Genomic DNA, 19,617 nt, shown 5'->3' on the forward strand with positions numbered 1-19,617 from the left:
CTGAATGGCGGCAGCAGCAGGGACGGGACACAGACCTACAGCCAGTGCTACAGTGGGTAGAGGCGCAGGTGAGGCCACCATGGGAAGAGGTGACAGCGCTCTCACTCGCGACCAAAGGGTTGTGGTCGAAGTTTGAGAGACTGCGGCTGGCTGATGGCGTGCTACAGCGGGCATGGAAGGAGTCAGCTACGGGAGAGGAGAGGTGGCAGGTGGTGGTCCCAAAAGCATTGCGGGAGGCTGTGCTCCAGAGTACTCATGGGGGGGACTGGACACTTTGGGGTCACAAAAACACTGCGCCGTCTCCGTCAGGGCTTCTACTGGGGGCAGCACAAGAGGGATGTGGAGGACTTTTGTCGCCGCTGTGACAACTGCACAGCGAGAAAGGGCCCCCCAGGCCGCTCTCATGCTCAGCTCCAACAGTTCCCAGTGGGGGCTCCCATGGAGAGGGTGGGAGTGGATGTAGTTGGGCCGTTCCCCACCACAGACAGTGGAAACCGCTGGGTGCTCACGGCCATGGACTATTTCACAAAATGGCCCGAGGCCTATGCTCTGCCTGACCAGGAGGCAGAGACCATCGTCGACGCCCTGACAGTGGGGATGTTCAGCAGGTTTGGAGCTGCAGAGTCCATCCACAGCGACCAAGGCAGAAACTTTGAGTCCCGTGTGTTCGCCACCATGTGTGAGAGGCTGGGTATGCACAAGACCCGCACTACTCCTCTCCATCCTCAATGTGATGGCCTTGTGGAGCGCTTCAACAAAATGCTTGGACAGCAGCTGGCCATCGTCTCTTCCAAACACCAGCGTGACTGGGACAAGCACCTGCCTATGGTCCTCATGGCATGCCGCTCCGCTGTCCAAGACTCCACTTCCTGCACACCTGCCCTCCTCATGCTGGGGAGAGAGATCCGCACCCCTGCGGAGATGGCGTTTGGTCGGCCCCTGGATAGCCCTCATGTTCCTCCGGGGCCGGAGTATGCCCGGAGACTCCAGGACCGCCTGGAGACAGCCCACACCTTCGCCAGAGAGCAGCTGGTGAATGCAGGTGTGAGGCAGAAAGGAACTATGACGTGCACACCCGGGGAAGGCACTTTGTGGCTGGGGAGCTGGTCTGGGTCTACAGCCCCTAAGGAAAAAAGGCAGATGCCCCAAGTTGGACAGTCACTGGGTGGGACCCTGCAGTGTCCTGGAGAGGGTAGGGGAGGTTGTGTACCGGGTGCAGCTTCCTCCCAGGGGGAGAAAGGTGGCACTGCACCGGGACAGGTTAGCCCCATACAGAGGGGCCTCTTCTCCCCAAACCCCAGGAACCCCCACAATTCCCCTCTCTGGCAATGACATTCTCCAGGCACCCACCCTCAGGTGCCGCAGACAAGGCTCCAGACAGCCCACTCCCCCTGTCTCCCCCCCTGTGTCACCGCGTGGTTCACCAGAGCCACGGACTGTATTACCCGTTCCCGCTTCCTTGTCACCCATATCCCTGCCTTCATCCCCTGGTTCCCAGAGGGGCACTCTGCGACCATCACGGCCACGCAGGCAAAGGAGACCTCCGGGTCGCTTCAGAGACTTTGTTTGTTCCCTCGGGGACGAGGGACTTTGTGGTGGGGGGCTGTGTAGCGACCCGCACAGACAGCTGTGTGTTATGTGTTAGGCTAGGAGGTGGTTGTGTTGTACTGACCAGTACCCGGTGTTCGCGGGGTCCGACATGTCAATCAACCTGCTATCTGCCAATCACGGGAATGCCTGGAATGTTCTGATGCCGGGCATCCTGGTGGTTGGCGGAGTGGCGTGGAGGGGGTTGGGCAGGGGGTGGAGCATTGGAAGTTAAGACCAGGTTCAGCCTTTGTTCTCTCTCTCTTACGTCTGGGCTTCACAAGAGAAGGTCACGATTGGCTTGTGGGTTATCTGTCATCTAATTGGCGTGTGCTACGGCCCAAACAGTAGCCTGTGTAAAGTTGGTTTAATAAACCGTCAATTCGTAAACTCAAGCCTCTGTCTGGACAATTGTTCATTTATAATCTAGTCAGGTCATTACAGTATTAATACTTTGAGGGGTGAGCATTTAACTTCGAAAAAGATGAACGCTATTTAAATATTTAATCTACACTCATATACATCATGAAAATATGAAGAGTAAAGTGCAGATTATCACAAATATGGTTAACATTTTTCTCCAACGACAAGACACACCGCCCCCAATGTGTCCAATGTGTAAAGACATGTATTCATTTCATGAGATACTCACTGATGCACTCAGGTACCCTCCTCCTCCTTCTCCGCTTCATTGTGATAGTGAAATGTATAAAATGCCGAAAACAGTTTCATAGATTTTTCTAGTACCAAGCCTCCAATCCCCCTCCATCGTAACTCCTCATACCCTGCAAGACAAACACAAGCTTCTCCTCACACCTGGGACTTCCACAACACACAAAAAAAGTGTCAACTACTTCAACCATACATCTATGAAAAATCACAAAGAAATCCATTGCATTTACCCTCCTTTCTTCCATTCACCAAAATGAAGTGAACTTCTTCCCGAGGCCAGAAATAGCTGTGTAAAAGAGATAGAGAATAGATGGGGTGAGAGGGAAAAAATATTTAGTACAGTATAGAAAGTTAGGACATGAGTCCTTTTCACAGAATATCATATTTAGTACAGTATAGAACGTTAATATATTAGTACTTTTCACAGAATATTGTGTAGAAGGGGTGTATATAAAATAAAGGGTCCATTTTGTATTATGTTCTATCACTAAGAAAGAACATCAACGACTGTCACACACACACCCCATACAGAAGAAAAGTAATTGTTAAACAGTAATTCCTTCCACATCAGACTCTGAATGCGTCCCAAATGGCACCCTACTCTCTATATGGTGCACTTCTTTTGATCAGGATCCATAGGTAGTGCCCTATATGGAAATAGGGTGCCATTCCCAGTGTTCAGGTTCTCAGGGCTTTACCATCTCCCAGTTTCCCCGCCTGTTCAGCTGCGCCTCCCGCCCCTCCCAGGATATTGGTGAGAACGTTGACGCCCTCTGCTGGGGGCTGACCTGCCACTGCAATGCCGATCCCACCAGGCCGGCTACCTATCCCTCCAGGGGGGGTTGCTTTAGAGCCTGCAGAGGAACAACAACCGCACCAGATGGCACTGTTTGGGTAGTATATACTTTTCTGTTTGAGGAGTATGTCATGTCTGTTTGGGTAGCATGTTGTTCTCTGTTTAGGTAGTATATACTTTTCTGTTTGAGTAGTATGTCATGTCTGTTTGGGTAGTATGTCATTCTCTGTTTGGGTAGCACGTCATTCTCTGTTTGGGTAGCACGCCAGTCTCTGTTTGGGTAGCACGCCAGTCTCTGTTTGGGTAGCACGCCAGTCTCTGTTTGGGTAGCACGCCAGTCTCTGTTTGGGTAGCACGCCAGTCTCTGTTTGGGTAGCACGCCAGTCTCTGTTTGGGTAGCACGCCAGTCTCTGTTTGGGTAGCACGCCAGTCTCTGTTTGGGTAGCACGCCAGTCTCTGTTTGGGTAGCACGTCAGTCTCTGTTTGGGTAGCACGCCAGTCTCTGTTTGGGTAGCACGCCAGTCTCTGTTTGGGTAGCACGCCAGTCTCTGTTTGGGTAGCACGCCAGTCTCTGTTTGGGTAGCACGTCATTTCTGTTTGGGTAGTGTCATTCTCTGTTTTGGTAGTATGTCATTTCGTTTGGGTAGCATGTCATTCTCTGTTTGGGTAGCTGTCATTCTCTGTTTAGGGTATGCACTGTTTGGGTAGCATGTCATTCTCTGTTTGAGTAGCACTCATTCTCTGTTTGGGTAGCACGTCATTCTCTGTTTGGGTAGCACGCCAGTCTCTGTTTGGGTAGCACGCCAATCTCTGTTTGGGTAGCACGCCAGTCTCTGTTTGGGTAGCACGCCAGTCTCTGTTTGGGTAGCACGCCAGTCTCTGTTTGGGTAGCACGTCAGTCTCTGTTTGGGTAGCACACCAGTCTCTGTTTGGGTAGCACGCCAGTCTCTGTTTGGGTAGCACGCCAGTCTCTGTTTGGGTAGCACGCCAGTCTCTGTTTGGGTAGCACGCCAGTCTCTGTTTGGGTAGCACGTCAGTCTCTGTTTGGGTAGCACGTCAGTCTCTGTTTGGGTAGCACGTCAGTCTCTGTTTGGGTAGCACGTCATTTCTGTTTGGGTAGCACGTAATTCTCTGTTTTGGTAGCACGTCATTTCTGTTTGGGTAGCACGTCATTCTCTGTTTGGGTAGCATGATATTCTCTGTTTGGGTAGCACGTCATGTCTGTTTGGGTAGCATGATATTCTCTGTTTGGGTAGCATGTCATGTCTGTTTGGGTAGCATGTCATTCTCTGTTTAGGTAGTATGTCATGTCTGTTTGGGTAGCATGTCATTCTCTGTTTGAGTAGCATGTAATTCTCTGTTTGGGTAGCATGTCATTCTCTGTTTGGGTAGCATGTCATTCTCTGTTTAGGTAGTATGTCATTCTCTGTTTAGGTAGTATGTCATGTCTGTTTGGGTAGCATGTCATTCTCTGTTTGAGTAGCATGTAATTCTCTGTTTGGGTAGCATGTCATTCTCTGTTTGGGTAGCATGTCATTCTCTGTTTGGGTAGCATGTCATTCTCTGTTTGGGTAGCATGTCATTCTCTGTTTGGGTAGCATGTCATTCTCTGTTTGGGTAGCATGTCATTCTCTGTTTTGGTAGAATGTCATGTCTGTTTGGGTAGTATGTCATTCTCTGTTTGGGTTTGAGAGAGTCTAAAGACAGTAATGTATTAATGCAGTGTTAGACTGCGAGGGAGGTGTCAGGCTCACCGATGCCTGTGAGGGGTGGTGTAGCTGTCTTGGGTGGCTGTGCTGCTGCTGCCCCCCCAATCGTTGCTGCAGGTTTCATCACCCCAATAGCTGATGCAGGTGTGGCAGAAGTCACCTTTTGCAGAACAGAAAGAGTGGGGAACAAAATTGTTACTGTCCAGCTGTTCACCAATGTCATGACGTTGGCCTGGGGAGGGTAGGTTTATGACAGTCATAAATACCTCTTCCCCCTTTTTTCCTCTCTCTACCCTACTGAGGTTACATTTGCAAAACCCTTGGTTAACATAGAGATTCTGGGAACATCAGAAGGTGGGGGGAAATTAACTGTATTCTGGTAATCCGACCAATGGAACATATGCGGTGGTACTTAATGAATATGATGTCAGTTCGGTTGTCATCTGAGACATTCTCATCAATGATAAGATGACAAACTCTACAGTGGAATGTCTACACATCAGAGTTATCGGATTCACATGGAATTGTTGTTCAATTTAAATGTTTGAATATGAAATTATTCGTGATGAGATGAAATGTGATTTTAGCTTCTAAAATGTGAGATTTGGGTTTTCATAAGATTGAGCAGAGCCCTATCAGTGGCCCGCCCCTGTGAAGGGACATGGGCTATAAAACTTTTCAAACACGCCCTCCCCTTCCTATATAAGCCCTTGACAACAATATAACCTCCTGTTCCGAGGATGTAGGACCACGGTCCTATGTCAGAATGGTTGAGATAATAACTATAGAACGAAGCCAAAATCAGCGTGAGCTTTGGTTGCGAATGGTATGAACTTTGAACTCTTACTCAATACAGAAGTGATACCTCCTAGCCGTTGAGTTAGCAACAGCAGATGCAACGAGGGTTAGGAAGGAACAGACAGAGTATCCCGTCTATCACCCAACGACTTTACTAAAGCGTATCCAATTGACAACCAGAGACATTCTTCAAAGGACTCGGTTTGGCAACACGGCCTTCCATCTACCACCAACCTACCGAAGCGCAGCTCAGAGTAAATATTCATTGCATTTTCCTTTTCCAAATGGGCAGTAATTTAGAATGCATCAGATACTGTATTTACAATAGCACAGCTTCTCCCTGCATCCCTCAGTCTTCCCGCTCTATCACTCAAACCCAGCCCTTTTCCTTTATGTAACAAGCTGTCATATCTGTTCCGACCGCTAGGGACGTTTTCCTTTATGACGTCATTTGTAATCAAGTTATGATTTAATTATGTGTATGTGTAATTCTGTGTGATTAGTTAGGTATTTAGTAAATAAATAATTAAACCCAATTTTTATTGCTGATTCAAATTGTTGGCCAGGGTTCGTGCAGAGAACCAAGAATTTACAACTTTCAGATGAGACTGAATTAAGATGACAATTAATATTGACTGCTATTGATGTAAAATATTACTAGGTCTTTAAGAGTTTATTCGGAAGATAACAGCTCTATAAATATTATTTTGTGGTGCCCGACTCTCTAGTTAATTACATTTACATGATTAGCTCAATCAGGTAATATTAATTACGGAGAAATTATTTTATGGAATAGCATGTCATATCACTTAATCCGGCATAACCAAAGACACGACACCAAGAAGTGACAAATAAGAGGGGAAAATGACATAGGCCCAGTAATTTCATGAGTATTGCCAGGATACACAATTCAATTTATCTTGAAATACCAAACCCATCTCAGGGGTACTCACGGCTGTGGTTGTTGGCTGGCCTGCGGTAGGTCCGGCTGGCTGCCGGCCTTGTGCCGGAGTCTGGCCAGGTTTAGCCTGCTGTTGTGCCGGCCCTGGTCCTGCTATGGGTCCTGGGCCTGCAGTGACTGGAGTGGCCTGAGGGCCCCCGGCTATGGTCTGGGAAGGCTGGCTCTGCTGTGGAGGCTGCTGCTGCTGGGTACGTTGCTGCTGCTGGGACGGTTGGCCCCCGTCTGGCCCTTGGAATCCAGGATGTCTGCCTGACAGGGGCTGTTGCTGCTGCCCGCCTGGACCCCCCTGGGGCTGTTGCTGCTGCCCGCCTGGACCCCCCTGGGGCTGTTGCTGCTGCCCGCCTGGACCCCCCTGGGGCTGTTGCTGCTGCCCGCCTGGACCCCCCTGGGGCTGTTGCTGCTGCCCGCCTGGACTCCCCTGGGGCTGTTGCTGCTGCCCGCCTGGACCCCCCTGGGGCTGTTGCCCCAGACCCTGCTTGGCCCCTGCAGAAGGAACCCCTTCCTGTCTCCTGGAGGACGAGCCTGGCGGCTTCTGACCCCTGCCACTGGTGCCCTCGCGGTGGTGGCCGGAGGCCAGGTCACGAGAGGAGTAGTCTCTAGAGTCCCGGTCCCGGTAGACATCCCGGGAGGAGCGTGGTTCCTCCCCTCCCCTCTTCTGGGTAGAGGAGGATCCACGGCCCTCAGAGCGGGCGGATTGGTCTTTGGGGTGTGTTCTGGAGGAGCGGCTGGACGTCCGAGGCTCCTCGCCGGAGTGGCGGGAAGAGCAATGCCTCCCCGAGCTGCCGCCGCTGCTGCCTTGGTGACCACGGTGGTCGCGGGATGATGAGGTGGACGAGGGGTGGCGAGGTTGGTTGTTGTACTCGTCCTGAGGCCACAGGTCCTGTTCTTCGGGAGGCTCATCATAGTCATGGTAGGTGTGCTTCACGTTGGCGCCGGTCTGTTGTCTACCAGTGGAGATGTGCCCTGCGCTCCCATGGTGTCTGGAGCGGTTGGAGCGAGCCTCCCTTGGCTTCTCAAACCAGTCCGTCTCCTCCTGACCCAGATGATAGGCTTTTTGAACAACAAAGATTATCGTCAGTCAGTTTACTTTTGCTTTATGATGTGTAGAGAGGAAAAGGAGAGAGAGACATACAGTCTGAACTGAAGCCACGCAGACGAAAGACAAAAAGACGGGCCCAAAGTCTCAAAAACATGGAAAGTCTTTCAAAGTCAAACAAAAAACAGCAAACAACAAAATCACAAAAAAGATAAATGTTTCAGCAGGCAAAACGAAAAAAAGAAAACAGGCATATGCGGTTTCATGCATTGGGCACAACATTCACAGTCACAAAACAGAAGAAGCCATCATGCTACTCTGAAGAATCTTGGCATGCAGACTCTTTCCAGCAGACAGAAAGACAGAGGAGGTCAGACAGTTAGTGGCATTCAGCACCAGTTACCTTCACTGTCCGACACAGCAGCGTGCTGATCGTCTACGAGATATGGGTCATCTGGCTTGTACACGTGGCTCCTGGGCAGGTCCTTCATGTGGTGGTCCTGGACATCCGGCAGGGAGTGGCTGGAGCCATACTGGTTCCTCACGTCATGGGGGTCCACTGGTACCCCTGTACCGCCTCGTCCGACCCCCACAGGCTTCCCCACGGGGCTGAGTGGGCTCTCCTCCTCTGAGTTATGGGTGCGCAGTCCGGGCCGTCCACCACCGCCTCTCTGAGACCGCTCCATGGCTTCCCTCTCGTAGGACTTGCTCCTGGAGGAGTCCCTGGAGGAGATCTTGTCCATGCCATAGCCAGTAGACCGGGACCTCCCCGAGCCGTACATCCGGTCCTCTTCTTCCAGGGCTTCCCGGCTTCCCGGGTGGCCACCATAGTAGTTCCGCTGGTCGTAGCCGCTCTTCTTCACCCCGGACCGAGACACCACAGTGCAGCTGCCGCCGGTGGAGGTGGTCATGGTGTAAGAGGCCAGGTCGGACTCCACGTCCCGTGCCTCCTCGATGGGGGAGAACTTGGAGATCTTCTGCTCCATGCCCTGCTTTCTGTGCTTGCTGCGCTTACCAGAGGAGACAACTGCGGGAGCCAGGTTCTTGGATGGGTGTTTCTGGGTCCCCGGGCGTGTTGTGCTGGGGTGTTTATTATAGTCGTCATAGTAATAAGAAGATCCCCCACCACCTATAGTGGTGCTGGTCCGGGGGTCCACAGAGCCCTGCTGGTGGTAGCCTGTGGGGCCTGCAGACATGTACGGGTCCACAGGCTCATTGCCATAGCCAGTTTGGTGCGCAGGGCCATTCTCACCATAGCGTCCTGCAACAGGATGTCCCAGAACATCAACAGACGAGCCTGTGTTCTCTTTGGTCAGCTCGCTGATGTCGTCGATCATGACATAGTTCCTGGGGATGTTCTGCTCCAGGTTTGCGGTGTAGAGGCCGTCTGCAGCGTAGGACGACGTGGGGCTATCCACACCGTGTGTCAGGCCTGGCTCCGGGGGGCGGTACTGCCCATAGGCATTGGGCATGGTGTTGGAGGCATAGACTGAGCCAAAGCCGGTGTCTGGAGCTGATGTGGCCACCGACACAGCAGGGTTACTGATCACCTCATAGTTGGTGGGCAACTTCTGTTCCAGGTCAGCCAAGGAGGTCTGATGAGGCCTCTGGTGGACCGTGAGGATCTCAGCCTGCGGCAGGAAGGACATGCCCTGGCCAGAATATGGGCTCTGGCCTGGGTAGGGGAGGTTCTGGCCCGGGATAGAGGGGTTGGGAGGCTGGAAACCCTGGTGGCCATGCTGCTGCATGCCCAGGTCTGTCGGGTAGGAAGTCTGGCCGTAGCCCCCATGGGCTGGGTAGCTTGGCTGAGTCTGGTAGCCTGGGCCTTGGGGTGGATGGGGCAGGAAGGTGCCTGGCTGGGGCTGGGAGGCTATAGGGTATTGAGGGGACTGGAAACCGATCTGTTGGTAAGCAGCGGTTGGCTGCTGTGTGGGCGTGGGCTGGCTCTGTGGGTACTGATAGGCCATGTAGGAGGAGGTGGGCGGGTACTGGGAGGCTGGGCCGAGGTCGTTGGGGAACTGGCTCAGCGGCGCCGTGCTGGGCCTCGTCAGCAGACCATTACCGTCGAACGTTCCCGTGGCTGCCACCATCCTCAAGTTATTGAGCTCGGTGTCTGACATGTAGTCGCGGGCGTCGCCCATGCAGCGCATGTAGGCCAGCTCCCTCCTCTCCCTCTCCTTCACCAGGGTCTCCTTGCGCTGATGGATGCCTAGTTCCAGGTACCGCAGCTTGGCGTCAATCTCCTTCTCCTCATCCTCTAGCTCCTGCTGCTGCTTGCGGAGCTTGGTGGACTCTTGCTCCACGGCCTTCAGCTCGCTCAGCAGGCCGGCCTTGGTGACCCCCTGGGCAGGCCTGGGCAGCACCCTCTGGGGCTGCATCCCCGGGGAGCTGCTGTACATGTGGGACATGGCTGGGGTGACGATAGGGAGAGGGCTCTCCTCTGGAGGTGGGCTGGGTAGGGTCCTCTTCACCTTTCTCATCAGAGAGTTCTGCTGCTGCTGCAGGGTGGCCATCTGGAGAAAGAGGCAGAGAAACACCATCAGGATAACACTCACATAACATTGAACAGAATGCCTGCATGGAAATCAGACTAACTGCACTAAAGAAGATTCTAGTCCAGTCCCCTAATCTTCTCATTCCACCTTGATTCCCCTATTCTAATCAATATACCTTGATTCCCCTATTCTAATCAATATACCTTGATTCCCCTATTCTAATCAATATACCTTGATTCCCCTATTCTAATCAATATACCTTGATTCCCCTATTCTAATCAATATACCTTGATTCCCCTATTCTAATCAATATACCTTGATTCCCATATTCTAATCATTATACCTTAATTCAGAAAATGGCAATCTTATAGACTAATTTAGCATCAATGTAGCCCTTTCCTGCAATAAAATGACCTAGTGGCCTCATGCGTGGAATGTTATTAATATTTGTCATCATTTCATAATTAATCAACATCATTCAAAAAAACAGTTTTTGTTATATTTCAGTCTGCTTGGACATATATAAAGTGTAATTTTGGGATGTAAACTCAAAATTGAATACATTTCTCTATATCTGACATGGTACAGATGTACAGAGAGAATGGGCAACTTGGGAGCAATTCTCAGCATAAATAATTCATATGAATCGTTTTTAGAGCATTAGACGATTCTAATCATAACATAGTCATACACGTTATCATAAAAAATATTTAAAAAATGTCCTTCATCCTGATCACTTATCTAGAAAACGTATGCCAACAACAAACTAAGAGTAATGATAAACATTCAAACATGGCTAGATTTCTTCTTTCTACTTACAGTTTAGGAGTTGTGTAGACCCATAGTGAATGTATTAAGTATCCGTGAGAACGTCATTTTATTCAAATGTTGATGTATGGCCAGCACAAATAAAACAATAAATATATGTAAAAATCCTCTTATGATTCCTATGTGTGCCTGTTCATCGGACAGCCCTCACACTGAGTACAGAAGGATCTGACTTTACTTTGAACAGCTGCTAACATGCCGGAAGACAGCAGGGCTGTACCAGGATGCCTCCACATTATGTCTCCCCCTGGCATTTCTAAGGGCTTTGCCAGATATAGCAGGGAAAGAATAAAGGTGAAAGAAAGTGTGTGTGTGCGTGTATGTGTGTGTGAGAGAGAGAGAGATGAGACGGCGAGAAAAAGCAGACTGAAAAGGCAAAGAAGAAAAAAGAAAGGGATATCAGAGAAAGCTATGGAGTGAGAAAAAGAGAGGATGGTATAATGGAGTAGAGGGAAAGCTTGCCTAGTGCCTAGCATGGACAGCTGCTCTCCTGAGAACATTATTTCGCGTCCTTCGATGCCAAACCCTGTGTGATGCATCTGTGCTCTCACACAAGACTATCTATTCTATTCAGTATCACACTCTCTTCAGTACGTACTTTCTCTGCTCTCTACTGTATATAGCATAGTCATGAAAAAATGTCTCCTGTCTTGTTCTTTCCTTAATAACTTACACTAACTATTTATTTTCATATCAGGTCACATTATGATTTACTCTTTGTTAATGTGTAAGTTATTGAAGTGAAAGAGAAACAGTAATAATGTCACTTATTACATACCTGACTGTTGGAGAGGGCCTGCTGATGGTAAGGGGAGAACCTGTTCTTGGCAGGGTCTTCTGAAGTGGGGCTGAGGGGTTTGGGGTCCGACATGGAGCGCTGCACACTCTTGATAGGTCTGGGGAGGCTCTGGTGACGCTGAGGAGACTCTGCAGTGAAAGCTTTCTGCTGGGGCGTGACATGTGCCTTGTTGAGCTTCTCCTGGGAGGCGAAGGTGGTTTCCAGCATCCGATGGGGCGACAGCGGGGACACAGGGGAGTACAGCACCTGGGGAGACTTGGGAGGCTGGCGAGACGGGGACTCGTTCTGCTGCTGGCTTTGGTAGTTGATTTCCAGAGGGTCAGGTTTCCTCCTTTCGAACTTAGCCACCCCTTGGGGAGGAGGTGGGGTGGAGCCCACCATCTGCATAGAGGTGGAATATGGGCTGATGGTGGTGGGGACGCTGAGCTGAGGAGCCACCACCCCCTGAGACTGGGCCTCCGGTTCTGTCTGACAGGCCAAGCTCTCACCCGTATGGGTTCTCTCTGGGGCAGAGATGTAGTGAAGCAGCTCCACCTTATTTGTCTCAGCCGCAGTGATGTGGATTGCAGGTGAGATCCTGCCCAACTGGTCGGCCTCAGTCTGGCATGAGGAGTCGTTGGTGGTCTGAATGGCTATGCTGGAGGAGGACACTTTGGCGGTTCCATCGGATTTGACCTCGCCGCTAGAGTCTGAATGTTTGGATAAGCGTGATCTCCTGCGCCTAACCGGTTGCTCCCAAGCTGCCTGATCCTCGTCGTCTGTCTGGACGCTGCAGTCGGCGATCCGCCTGGTTCTCCTGCCCTTGCGGTTCATGTACCTGTCCTCACCCTCTTCATCGTCAGTCTGCACGCAGCTATCTGCAATCCTCCTCACCAGCTCCTCCTCCGATCCATCCCTAAGACGAGGCATAGAGTTTTGCTTCTTCATGATCCTGGACCCCAACTGATTCTCACTGTTTTTCAAGGACATCTCAGAGGCAGAGCTTGGTATGGGCCTTGGGGTCACCATTGCTTGGACCACCTGCCCTTCCATGTGAGGTTGCCAGAACTGTACACTTTGGCCGTCCTGTTGAATCACCCTACCACTCTGGTCACAGATGATGAAACCTTGAGGAGTTCCTCCTCCTCCTCCTCCTCCTCCTCCGACTACTACCCCTTGTATGGCACCTTGAGGGGTTATTCCTCCGACTACTACCCCTTGTATGGCACCTTGAGTGGAAGTGGCTGCAGCAGATGCTGCTGCAGATGCAGCAGCTGCTGCTGCGGCCACAGCTGATGCCTCCACCACTGCAGTCTTCTGCCTCTTCTGCTCCTCCAACTGCTGCTGGAGCTGCTGCTGTAGCGACTGGATCTGGTCCAGTTGCATCCTCTGCTGGGATAGCTGTTCCCTCTGCATGACCAGCTGGGTCTCCCTCTCTGATTGTTGCTGATGCAGGACATGCTGTTTGATGGTCTGCAGCTCCTGAATCTCGCGCTGCACCAGCATTTGTTCTTTCTCCCTGTGCCTCTGGAGCTCCATGCGGTCTCGCTCTAGTTCCTCATGCAGGCGCATCTGCCGAAGTTTCTCCAGCTCCACGCGCTCTCGCTCCATCTGCAGCATCTGCTCCTGTTGCTGTCTCAAACGCTCCTCTACCTTCTCCAGCTCTGGATCGACCGAAGTGGTGATGGTGGTGCTGGCTGCTGCAGTAGAAGCAATCTGGCGAATGGTCTGCAGATGGGGCTGCACTAGAGCCTGTGGAGCAGGCTGAGTTACAGGCTGGGACTGGGTTTGAGTCAGAAATGAAGCTTGAGTTTGAGTTGCTATTTGTTGTTGCATTTGAGATTGCATTTGTTGCTGTATTTGGGACTGTATTTGTTGCTGTATTTGGGACTGTATTTGTTGCTGCATTTGGACTTGCATTTGAGTTTGAGTATGAGGGTGTGTCGTAACATTGTGTGCTTGGATTTGAGTTTGGGGGGTCTGTTGGTTTGCAGGGACTACTGCAGACTGAATTGGCATTGCAGTAATTTGTCCACCCATATGAGAAATTGGCTGGGCCAGTGGTAAGGTTGCAGCCGTGTGCACAGAGACGGCTGCAGAAGGCTTCCCAAGGTAGACAGGAGCTTCTTGGGTGGAGGTGCTCGTGGCAGGTACACTTCCAGGAACACCAGCCGTTGTAGGGAACTGGTTGGGAGGAGGGTAACCGTAATGTCCCTGTGTGGACAGAGGCATCTTTGGGGTCATATGAGGCAACCTGGTGAGGCTCGCCAGTGGTACAGCGGTCACGCCTGCAGGGTAAGGTCGGTATATTCCTTGTGGCATAGGTTGCAGAACAGAGGGGGGCTGGGTGGTTATTGGCAAGGTAGAGGCTATTGGGGTGTTGATGGTGGAATATGTCATACCGTCAGCTCCTCTCATTGCAGATGGATATAAGGCCCGTATGCTTGCTTGTCTGGCATTGATCAGATTGGTTAGGGCGTGGCCGTGTGCAGTGGGCCTCCCATCAGGGCCATAGAGTAGGTTGGCTCGGATTGATGCTAAGCTTTGCTGTAGGTTGAGCCTGGCTGCAGGCCCTGCTCCACTTCCAGAACCATACTGCATCATCTCAGGGTTGCTGTACCGTTGACCGAACTGGTCCATAGAGTTCAGAGCTGCACACATTCGGCTGATCTCCCTGGCAGTGGTGGCACTATACTGTGCCAGGTTGGCATCCGGTAAAACTGCCTGACCATAGCCATAGTCTTGGTTGATGTTGGACATGGAGCCGTACCTTCGCAGGGGCAAGGGAGGACCTGCAACATCTCCTTGATGACTTAAGTCTGTGTAGGATCCATATTGTGCACCCATGCCAAGATATCCTCCTTCGTAGGCCTGATTCATGGTGCTCAGATCCACTGCCAGGTCCCCAGGGTCAGTCCTCTGATAGTACTGAAGACCTGTATTAGACAGGTTGGTGTCAGACATGGAAGGTTGAAGCCTGCCTCCAAGGGGTATAGGGTATAGAGGGACTCCCTGCATCGGTTTACGCTCCTCTGGTGCTCCTTGCATGCTTTCTGCCTGGTAGCCATTATTACCAGGTGGTGGTTGTTGTTGTTGTGGCTGTTGTTGTTGTTTCTGCTGGCCTACACTGTAGTGTGGGGCAGGGGGTGGAAGAGTGACTTGGGAAGATTCAGTGGTAGAATTTTTCTGAGTTAAGTTACCTGCACAGCTACCAGCAAAGGGTAGCTTGTAAACAACGTCACAACAAGCCACTTGGTTCTCTGGTTTCTGTATCTGTCCACCAGTGAGATCCAGGACCTGGGGAGGAGGAGGCTCTTTGACCAGCTGAGTCACAGTGGTCATCTGAGACGCATTGCTATCTTCCAGTTGGACCATCATGACATGGGGCTTTCCTGTAGACAGGTTCATAACTGTGGGCTTGTTCTTCAACTCCAAGGCAAGCCCACTCTGACCATAGTCATGATGATTGTTAGAGGGAGGTAGAACTATAGACGCTGGCTGGGGCGGCATGGGAGATACTCTAGGAATCACACTGACCACAGGCTGGTCACTGCCACTGCTCGTCTGGCGAACCACCAGGTCTTTCTTCAGCAACAGCGGCTGGACCTGATTCGCTAGGTTATAGCGAGCAAAGGAAGAATGCTGGTGCTGCTGGAGCTGCTGCTCGAGGAGCTGTTGTTGCTGTAGGAGCTTCTGCTGCTGCATCTGGAGCTGCTGCTGCTGGATGCCCAGATCCTCCAGACACGCATCAATCTTAGGAATGGATGGGTCAGTAATGGGTGGCTTAGTTTGTGTAAGACACATTGCTGATCCAACGCCTTGCCCCAGGTCCATACGGTTCTGCAGCGGATCTCCGTAAATCACTGGATGCCCCTTCGGCTGAGATATAAACATGGAGGCTGCCACGGTGACGCTGACTGTTGTTGGAGTGGATGCCGAAACATGCGGCTGCTTTTGTGCATTCAGGTTCATGGCAGCATTCAGTGGCTGCACCGATTTGTGATGGTTGTGGGGTTGTTCAGCATCGAGGGAATACCTTCTTGTATCAGTTGCCAGAGATGTTAGATCCATGCCCTGGTCTGTCATGATGATTGGGGCAGCCTTCATGGGTGCTCTCAGGTCCACTACTGATGCAGGTCTAGTCGGACGCATTTGCATTTGGCCCTGCTCTACGACCCTAGAGGTACCTGGGACATTGGAGATCCTACATAGGGAGATATTTTCCATTGATATTGACCCACGACTGTATGTGGTAGCTGTGGTTGTCATTGTCATGCTTATACCAATATTAACCCTCTCTGCATTTTGGGGCCTCTGTAAATCATGGTGAGGGGATTGTTGCGATAGATGCATTTGTGGGGACGTTGGAGAGCTTGTTGAAGGAATATATTGCTGATACATGGGTTGACGGATAGCCTGTGTTGGCGAGGACAGGGGAGAAGTGGAGGAGTTTACAGTCAGAGGCCTGGCAGGACTGGTGGTGGTCTTAGAGCCCAGCGTTATCCCCATTACTGGTGAGTCGGAGGAGGACTGTTGTCTTGCAAGGCATGGTGATGCTGTTCTTCGAGGCATCTGGGCTCCATGTTGTTGCGGTGGTACTGGAGAGGTTGCGCCACCAGCGCCAGGCTGAGAATCTTGTGGGGACACACCAGGCCCTGTAGGTCGTAGGGACAGGGAATGAGTGGGACTCTGTGAGGGAGAGGGGGAAGGGGAAACAGGAGGACTGGGGCCTTTGAAATAGGAGAAGAGGGAGGATGCGATGGAGGGCGCTCCAGAGTCAGGAGGAGGCGCCCCCTGTGCTGGTCCCTGAGGACCTGGTCTTCCAGCCACTGGGGGGATAACACCCCCTATTTTGGCAGTCTGCGTCCTCATCCGGTCTTGGGTTTCTTTCGATAGATGCTGTGTCACACTGATTCCTGGTGGGACCCCTTTTCCAGCCCCACGTGGGTCGTTTGGGGAGAAGGAAACAGGTGCAGAGATTTGTGTGGGGCTGGAGCCAGGGGTTAAAGGTGCTCCAGTGCCTAGATGTTGTTTGCTGCTAGGCTGAGGTGCTCCAGCCGGTTGCCTTTGCGGACTTCCTTGTTGTTGGCCTGGCCTTCCTGGCTGTCTCTGCTGCAGCATCTCTGCTTTCCTCATCATTTCTTCATACACCTCCTCTGCACTTTTCAGTGTCTTGTCCAACGGTGAAGTGGCAGTATGTTTTTCAGTGGGGGAGTAGAGAGACATGAAGGTGGGTAGGTTTTGGTGGCTTCCTGACTTGTAAAGCTTGGAGCTCATCATTTCAAAGCTCTCTGCCTCTGAGTCCATGGAAGGGGAATACTCTGAGCAGGAGGATCTGTGGAGCTCCTCCATCTCCGCTGCCTGTCTCAACTCCTCTGTCGGGGAGGCATCCTCGATGGGCGAGAGGTTGCTGGGGGGAGTCTTGGATCTCTCTCTACGTCTCTGGGCCCTTAGCTCCTCTTTGTCCCTCTTGGTTTTCCTGGCTGTACTGCGGATCCTCTGCAGGTCCAGATCTCTCATCTTCTCCTGCTCTCTCAGAAGCTCCTCTTCTTCTCTCAGCTCATCTTCCTCGGATGAGTCCTCGATGGTGGGCAGGAGTGGGCCGTGGGAGCGGTGGCGAGCCTTCCTTTGCTGCTTGGCTTCCTCCAGTCTCTGCCTGCGGCTGGGGCTGCTGTCACTGTCATCCTCCATGGAGGACAAGGAGGTAGGGGACGTGCCAGATGTATAACTGGGAGTTGTGGCAGGAAGGGTGGATGAATACTCCCCCCTCGACCGCTCCTCTGGTGATCCAGTCAGACTCTCCATCTCCAGCTCTGGCTCTCTGAGGTCATGCTCTGAGTTGTTCAGCTCAATGGTCTTAAACCGCCGCAGGCCTCCTTGGGAAGCCATCATACCTTCATCGTCTTCGTCATCTACCCCCTTGGTGTCCTCCTCAAAACTACTGGAATGGTGGGTGAGGCTGCGTCGTTTCTCCTTCCCCAAATCCTTTTTGTTTTTCGTTTTCTGGTAGCCGTACCCTTCCTCCTCCTCCATCTCGTCCTCGTCAGCGCTCATTTCCATGATCTTCCTCCTCATGAACTCCTCATCTGTCATTTCTTTATGGGACTTCTTCTGCCTGGGCGGTAAGGGGGACAGACCAGTCTCGCTGCTGTCCTCCACATAGTCGTGGCGCAGCTTGGAGCTGAGATCGTCCGACACCTCCCTGTCAGAGTTGTTCTCCCCGCCCTGGTCTGTAGCAGTCTTGGACCTGGACTCTAGCAGTGGCCGCATGGAGCTCTCTAACTTAGTGATCTCAGAGGGGCTGGAGAGGCTACGTTCACTCAGCTTTAACCCCGGATCCTCACGGATATGGCCTGTGATCTCGCCCACGGAGCCGGAGATCCCATCTGAGGAGTATCCCGTGTCACTGAGGCTCTGCGTGCTGGACTTGTTGGAATCCTAAAGGAAAGAGAGAAACAAGACAAGTCAGAGGCCAGTATTAAGCATCAGTCCTGTTGCTCCCTGACTGAAATAATTTCTGTAGCAAAAAGTCTATTACAGGCAACAGTGCACCCTTTCTTTCCTATCGTTTCACCTAACTCATCGGCAGAGTTACTTTTATGGGCATTTGTTTCACAGATGATAGGGGTTGGAATAAAAGCACTGGAGTTTATACAGGCTGTATTACTATTCTGGCAAGACATGAGAATAATTACATTGAAAATAATTCAGTCATCAAAGCACAGGCAAATACAGTTGATGTCGGACGTTTACATACACTTAGGTTGTAGTCATTAAAACTTGTTTTTCAACAACTCCATACATTTCTTGTAAACAAACTATAGTTTTGGCAAGTCGGTTAGGACATCTACTTTGTGCATGACACAAGTCATTTTTCCAACAATTGTTTACAGACAGATTATTTCACTGTATCACAATTCCAGTGGGTTAGAAATTTACATGCACTAAGTTGACTGGGCCTTTAAAGAGCTTGGAAAATTCCAGAAAATAATGTCATGGTTTTAGAAGCTTCTGATAGGCTAATTGACATCATTTGAGTGAATTGGAGGTGTACCTGTGGATGTATTTCAAGGCCTACCTTCAAACTCAGTGCCTTTTAGCTTGACATCATGGGAAAATCTAAAGAAATCAGCCAAGACCTCATAAAACAAATTGTAGACCTCCACAAGTCTGGTTCATCCTTGCAAGCAATTTCCAAACACCTGAAGGTACCACATTCATCTGTACAAACAATAGTACGTAGTATAAACAACATGGGACAACGCAGCGGTCATACCGCTCAGGAAGGAGACGCGTTCTGTCTTCTAGAGATGAACGTACTTTGGTGCGGAAAGTGCAAATCAATCCCAGAACAACAACAAAAGACCTTGAAGATGCTGGAGGAAACAGGTACAAAAGTATCTATATCCACAGTAAAACGAGTCCTATATCGACATAACCTGAAAGGCCGCTCAGCAAGGAAGAAGCCACTGCTCCAAAACCAGCATAAAAAAGCCAGACTACAGTTTGCAACTGCACATTTTTGGAGAAATGTCCTCTGGTCTGATGAAACAAAAATAGAACTATTTGGCCATAATGAGCATCGTAATGTTTGGATGAAAAAGGGGGAGGCTTGGAAGCCGAAGAACACCATCCCAACCGTGAAGCACGGAGTGGCAGCATCATGTTGTGGGGGTGCTTTGCTGCTGAAGGGACTGGTGCATGTCACAAAATAGATGGCAGCATGAGGCGGGAAAATTGTGTGGACATATTTAAGCAACATCTCAAAACATCAGTCAGGATGTTAATGCTTGGTCACAAATGGGTCTTCCAAATGGACAATGACCCCAAGCATACTTCCAAAGTTGTGGCAAAATGGCTTAAGGACAACAAAGTCAAGGTATTAGAGTGGCCATCACAAAGCCCTGACCTCAATCCTATAGAAGATTTGTGGGCAGAACTGAAAAAGAGTGTGTGA

General features: G+C 51.0%; 1 protein-coding gene across 7 annotated transcripts in view; it reads right to left on the reverse strand.

The window, feature by feature from the left end:
* LOC118400525 (protein bassoon-like) overlaps positions 1–19,617 on the reverse strand; it is a 202,265-nt gene that overhangs the window by 11,250 nt on the left and 171,398 nt on the right. For 6 of the 7 annotated variants that reach the window (XM_035797465.2, XM_035797463.2, XM_035797467.2 and 3 more), the window contains 7 exons: positions 11,661–18,098; positions 7,963–10,072; positions 6,516–7,573; positions 4,810–4,924; positions 2,958–3,113; positions 2,490–2,545; positions 2,240–2,372 (listed from right to left, as the gene is read on the reverse strand). In XM_035797465.2, coding sequence (XP_035653358.2) covers positions 2,505–2,545; positions 2,958–3,113; positions 4,810–4,924; positions 6,516–7,573; positions 7,963–10,072; positions 11,661–18,098 — 9,918 coding nt within the window. In that variant the 3' untranslated portion in view covers positions 2,240–2,372; positions 2,490–2,504. The remainder of the gene's footprint in view (positions 1–2,239; positions 2,373–2,489; positions 2,546–2,957; positions 3,114–4,809; positions 4,925–6,515; positions 7,574–7,962; positions 10,073–11,660; positions 18,099–19,617) is intronic. The other variant, XM_035797464.2, reaches the window with a different exon arrangement.

Source organism: Oncorhynchus keta, chromosome 21 (genome assembly GCF_023373465.1).
Source record: "Oncorhynchus keta strain PuntledgeMale-10-30-2019 chromosome 21, Oket_V2, whole genome shotgun sequence".
Classification (NCBI taxonomy): domain Eukaryota; kingdom Metazoa; phylum Chordata; class Actinopteri; order Salmoniformes; family Salmonidae; genus Oncorhynchus; species Oncorhynchus keta.